At 41.0% G+C, this 5,429-nt stretch overlaps 1 protein-coding gene across 1 annotated transcript in view; it reads left to right on the plus strand.

The window, feature by feature from the left end:
* The window catches only part of ARVCF (armadillo repeat gene deleted in velocardiofacial syndrome), a 95,141-nt gene that overhangs the window by 6,970 nt on the left and 82,742 nt on the right, over positions 1 to 5,429 (plus strand). The window contains exon 2 of the mRNA XM_010133270.1: positions 1,147 to 1,305. Coding sequence (XP_010131572.1) covers positions 1,147 to 1,305 — 159 coding nt within the window. The remainder of the gene's footprint in view (positions 1 to 1,146; positions 1,306 to 5,429) is intronic.

Genomic DNA, 5,429 nt, shown 5'->3' on the forward strand with positions numbered 1-5,429 from the left:
AAGTGTGTTCGCTTTGCAGTTCTGAGCTCTGTGCTATCCCTTTTCTTTCTTCGCTTTTTTTAATTAAAATAAAAGAAGTATGTGTGTGTGTATATATATTCCTTCATAAAGGATGTTCTTTGTGTGCCTGTTTGACAAGAGGTGCAATAGAAGCTCTGCTTTAGCTTTGAGGCCTGTGTAGCCCAGTACCATCAGGTTTTGTAATGAAATGAACAGTCTGTCCTTTCGTTTTGCATAGCTGAGGATTCATAATGCTTTGGAAAAGTCTTATTTCTCAGTACGCGAGCCTGTTCTTTATTGGCCACTTGCTGTGAAACTTCTGAAATAGATTCATCTACCAAAAGGGAGCATCTCTGATTTCTGTGCTGAGACGTGCAATGATGTAAGAAAAAGGGAAGTTCAGATGTTAGTGCTGGTGAGAAGCAGAAGCGATGTCTTTGGGCGGTATCTCTGCAAGCACCGACTTTTGAGCTGCTTTTTGTTTAGGGGTTCTTTATGTTGTCTTTCTGTTACAAACTTTAAATAAGCTTATATCCAGTTAGATCTTATGGATATAGCAAAGGGAAGATGGCAGAAGGGTAGCATTGCACATAATGCAGCTATTAATGTCTAGTTACCAATTTTTAAAAATTGTCATTGCTTTGGACAGTTTGAGGAAGGTGTTGGTTTAACAGTAGGTCTTGATGGTTTATAGCCTGCAACTGAGTGTATTTTGTCAAATGAAAATAAGCTTGTAATGGTGCGTAAGATAAACTGCTGTAAAAGCCAGCGGTCCTGTCACTGCGGAACTGAATGAATGTTTTTTCCAGACAAAAATTCCCCTCCTCCTACGCTGGGCATTGAAGTGAGAGCTTAAAGCCAGTTTAAATATAAGGTGGTATTCTGTTAGTCTGTAGTAGGCTGCCTGTAAATATGGAGTCATTGATAGATGTTCCCCATGGCTTCCACGCACTGCGCTGAGCCCAGTCACACCAGCAGAGTTGCAGCATGCTGGTTTTGGAGCCAGTAAATACTTCTTTCTCGGAATCTCTACTTGCAAGTTGTTGGATGAAATGTGTTTTTCAGTTGAGATAGCTGAAACCAATACAATATTTATACCATGATGGTAGAAGGAGAAAGTTAATACCTTTTTACCTGCTTCTTTAGGAACAAAGCCCGAGTAACCAGACATCGATAGCAATGATGCAAGAGCCTCAAGAGATGGTGGAAGAGACAGTTACTGTGGAGGAAGACCCAGGCACTCCCACTTCCCATGTGTCTATTGTCACTTCTGAAGATGGAACCACAAGGAGAACCGAAACCAAGGTAAGAGGTTAATAACCAATGAGGAAAGTGGCAAAATACCACCTAATCACAAAACAAAGTAGCACGGAGTAGCATGAGTGCTGACAATCGTGTGGTGGTGATCCTGAGTGGTTTTGAATGTTCTGTTGGCCAGCAAAGCTGAGTTCAGGACGTTTGTGGTTACACCTCTGACTAGTTTGCTCCCTTTTAGCTGTGCTGATACAGCTGTTCATGGAGCTGTGAACTGAACAGTAGAAATTGTCCAGGTTAATCAAACAAAAACAATGGAAACCCTTCCCAGACTGTTTATTCTTTTAAGATTCACTTGATTTCAGTAAAACAGTTCTCAGCATTTCCCTGCAAACACATATGGTAATATGAGAATGAGATGAGGTGGTAGGGCTGGGAGTAAATTTCTTTTGCAGCCGAGGAAAATGTGCTTGGAAATGTCTTCAAATTCGTTACGTTCTACAGTAGCAGTGTGTGGGTATGCATTTGTCCTTCAGAACAAGAAGCATCCTATTCAAATAACACCACAGCACTGAAATTCTGTGGCAGTCTTGTGAATGGCATTTTACTCCTGATGCGTGGGGAAAGCCGGGTGTGTTCTCCAGGCAGCGGTACCTCAGGTTCGGCTGGGTTACAGGTGTTGCATATGTTCTCATTTTCCTGATGTCTTTTTGTTCCCTCATGCAGGATAATTTTGTGATCTTTGTTGAGCAAGTGCTGTATTTTCATGGCTTTCTGGTACCACTGGAACATTAATATGCCTTGTCATTTGGGTCTTGGAAGTTGAGCTGAAATTTTGTTAGGTTTTGGTCTTACAAAAGATTAAAGGTGATTCCCTTTCGAAAAACTTCTAAACAGCCGTGATTAAAAAAAAAAAAAAAAAAAAAAAAAAAAAAAAAAAACAACAAAACTGTCCAGATGCTTTCTGTGTTTAAAGGAGTGGAACAGAGGTCACTGCATAAATCAGTGTTTGTTTTCACTGCTACTGCAGTCCTCTAGGATATCTATTCAGGACATCAGATCCTCAGGTTGGAGGAGACAAATGTTGATTTCCTGAGGTCAGTGGGCCTGCACAACTACTATGAACTGCGTAACTGGTTTAATATTTGATGCAATTAGTTAGAAGATAAATATAACTGGCCTGTTTTCTGTTGGAAGGAAATGAAGGTCTTAAAATAAGCAAATGAAAAACCCACACTTTGATTAGCTCTTCGAATAATCTGATGTATTTAGTCTGTGACTTATTTGAAAGAAATGCCATTTCTTTTCTAGTGGCAGGGAAATAAAAACTTTTATTTACAGGAAGAAATAGATAAAATTACAGTGGTGATGGGCACTTTTTATATGCACTAATATTAGTGCGTAATTTTAGAAGACTGGAAGTGCAGATATGCACGGGAATAAAGTGATATCTGCGACTATAAAAATAGAGAGGAGGCTGTGCAGTGGTCCTTAGATAACGGGGCCACTTGGAATGAAATAGTTTGTCTGAAGTAGTCATGCCGCTGATAAAGCTGCGTGTTCGTCACAGTGTAAAAGGTGTGATTTTCTTTTGCGTGTGGTGGACCTGCTGTTTTTCCATCTTCCCAGAGAAGAGAACAGTGGCGGCTCCAAAGCAGGCCTTGTATCTGCATACGGGAAAAGAAAATTGAAAACCAGCAAGCCTAGAGCTACTGTTCAGTTTGGGAGAGCAAGGTTTTCTTGTGCTGTAGTTCGTTCCCGGCACTGGAGCGTGTCAGGAAGCAGGGAGGGTGCATAGCTGTCTTGCTCTGCGTTTGTGCAGCTTCAAATAATGCCGCTGACTTCAGCTTGCATCTGTCTGGAGGTGTTCCCTAGTATTTCATTGCGAAAAAGACCAACTCCTAAAAAAAAAAAAAAAAAAAAAATTAAAAAAAAACTTCAAGTTAGGATGCAATGAACAAGTAAACACCAGTCAAAACACAGAAGAAAAAAAAAATACTTAGATACAACTGGGAAGTGTTTGTCCTGTTTAAGTGATTCTGAAATGCCAAAACACGGATGGGGTTGGTTTATCCCTAACTCTCTCTGCAGAGGTGCTGTCACTTTGCTGAGGTGGTGGGTGTCTCTAACATGGTTTTGTTTTGACTTGTCCTTTCTGTGATAAAGTGTAGATTTAACAGCTCTTATAAATGAATCTGAGGCCAGATTTTTTTTTTTAATCATACTGGTATTCAACTTGCTTTTTGCACTGGTAGGAACTGTGAAAATGAAAACTTGTCCCTGGGTTTTAGTAGCATCAGTTAAGTGGCCCGGAGTTATTTGGCATTGACTTACCTGTCCCTCCTAAAGGTATCATCATAGTGTTTTCATAGGTCATACTATTATATGTGAGAACCTTACAGAGAAAATGAAGTTTCCTGGTACCTCTGTGCAGTGGCAAAATTCTGACCTTGCTGCTCCGGTAAGGACGGTGAAGGAAAGCGTTTTTCTGGGATGAGAGATGCAAGCACATGTCCTCTGGGCATGCACTGTGCAGTAGTGGGATCTTTGTTGAGCCCCAAAACTTCTGTGTCTCTCCCTGTTCCTTCCCAAATTAAAAAAAAAAAAAAAAACCCAAAAAAACCTTCAAACAAAAAAGCCCAAACCAAACAGAAAAGCCCCCAGGTGAACTGGCCCCCGCTGGCCTTGCTCTCAGTGTGCAGGCACTTCTTACCCTTATGAAGCAGCAACATTTCCTGTAGTGGGGATCTGGGATCCTCACACCTATTTTTGGTAATATCTAATCTGTTACTTAATAAGGGTGATGTTTAAAGTTGAGGCAGTAGCACTGTGTTCATTAAATGTTCAGGAAGGTTAGGTGTTAGGTGTGCGCTCAGCTTTTTTTGTTGTTTTACTTTGAGTGATCAGTTAAGCCAGGGTAGTCAGTGCAACAAACCAAGGTTTCTGTGCTCTGCATGGCAGTGCTTGCTCTAGGCTTCTCTGAGGAAGAGTTCAGAACCTATTTTTATTACCTCTGTAACTAGAAGGCTCTACTGGACAGTGCCACGAACAATCTCCAGTGTGTTTTGCAAGAAAGTGGCAGCATGAGATGCTTCCTCTGGCAGAGTAAATAGCATGGGTCATGTTCTTTGTAAGAGCCAAAGGGACCAGAGTTGTTTTCTAAACGTATGCTTGCATTTTGGGATTCTTCAAAAGAAAGTTGTCATTTATTTATGAATCTTTAGCTTGCTGGAGAGTGATGGCTCTGAAATTCCTCCTCTTGAAATGAAGCATAGCAAAAGCTGTAAACATGAACGCTCCTGTATCCTGCTGTTCCTTTATTCCCCCTTCCCCCATTGTTTCAAAAGTGTAATTTATAGAGGTTATTCTCTTCACTAGTGTATTAAGTAAACAGCCTTAATCTTGACGCATTGACAGTTTTGCTACGCTTTCCCCCACAGCTTTGAAGATGTCTGTAGCAGTGAAGCAGGAAGAAGGTGTAATAGAATTTAATATTTGACATATTTTAAATTGAGAACATCTGCCTTTTCAAAATGAGATATCTCTGAGTAATTTCCCTCAAATTGTTATTCTCTTAGTACTGTACTAAGTCCCTACATAACATTCACTGCACAAAAGATGTAGCAGATAATACTTCATTTCAACTTTATAATCTGTCTGGAAGCCAAATACCTACCGTGCTAAAACAGTGAAAGTCACCTTGGGGAGAGACTACGGCTTCTTGCCTGTCGGCTGGAACACTGCCATGTGTTAACGGGAGCCTCTGAGTGGCTCTGGAGGACTCGGTACAGCAAATTAGATGTGTGCGCGCTTGTGGTGATGGGGGCATTTTTCTTTCTTCAGGCACCTTTATTTTTAGCTTTGACATGCTAAAAGATTGGAGACTAAGGTCACTTCTATTCATCGAAAATGATGTTTTATGATAACAAACTGTGAAATCAATCTGTATACGAAGTTGTTTTAATTTGTCGTCCATCCATTTGGCTTGTGCTTTCTAATGCTCAGCAAGGCCAGGTCTCCACACCGCGGTTAACTGCTGCTCCCGCTTCCTAGCACCAGCGACAGCAAAGCGCTTGTGACTGAAACTCTTCAGTTGTGGTGATGCCAGGTACCCCAAGGTGTGGTTCTTCAAAACTGTGCGGAAAATTCAAGGGAATTAGGTAATAGAGCAGGAA

This window comes from Buceros rhinoceros, unplaced genomic scaffold (genome assembly GCF_000710305.1).
Source record: "Buceros rhinoceros silvestris isolate BGI_N320 unplaced genomic scaffold, ASM71030v1 scaffold8503, whole genome shotgun sequence".
Taxonomy (NCBI): Eukaryota; Metazoa; Chordata; class Aves; order Bucerotiformes; family Bucerotidae; genus Buceros; species Buceros rhinoceros.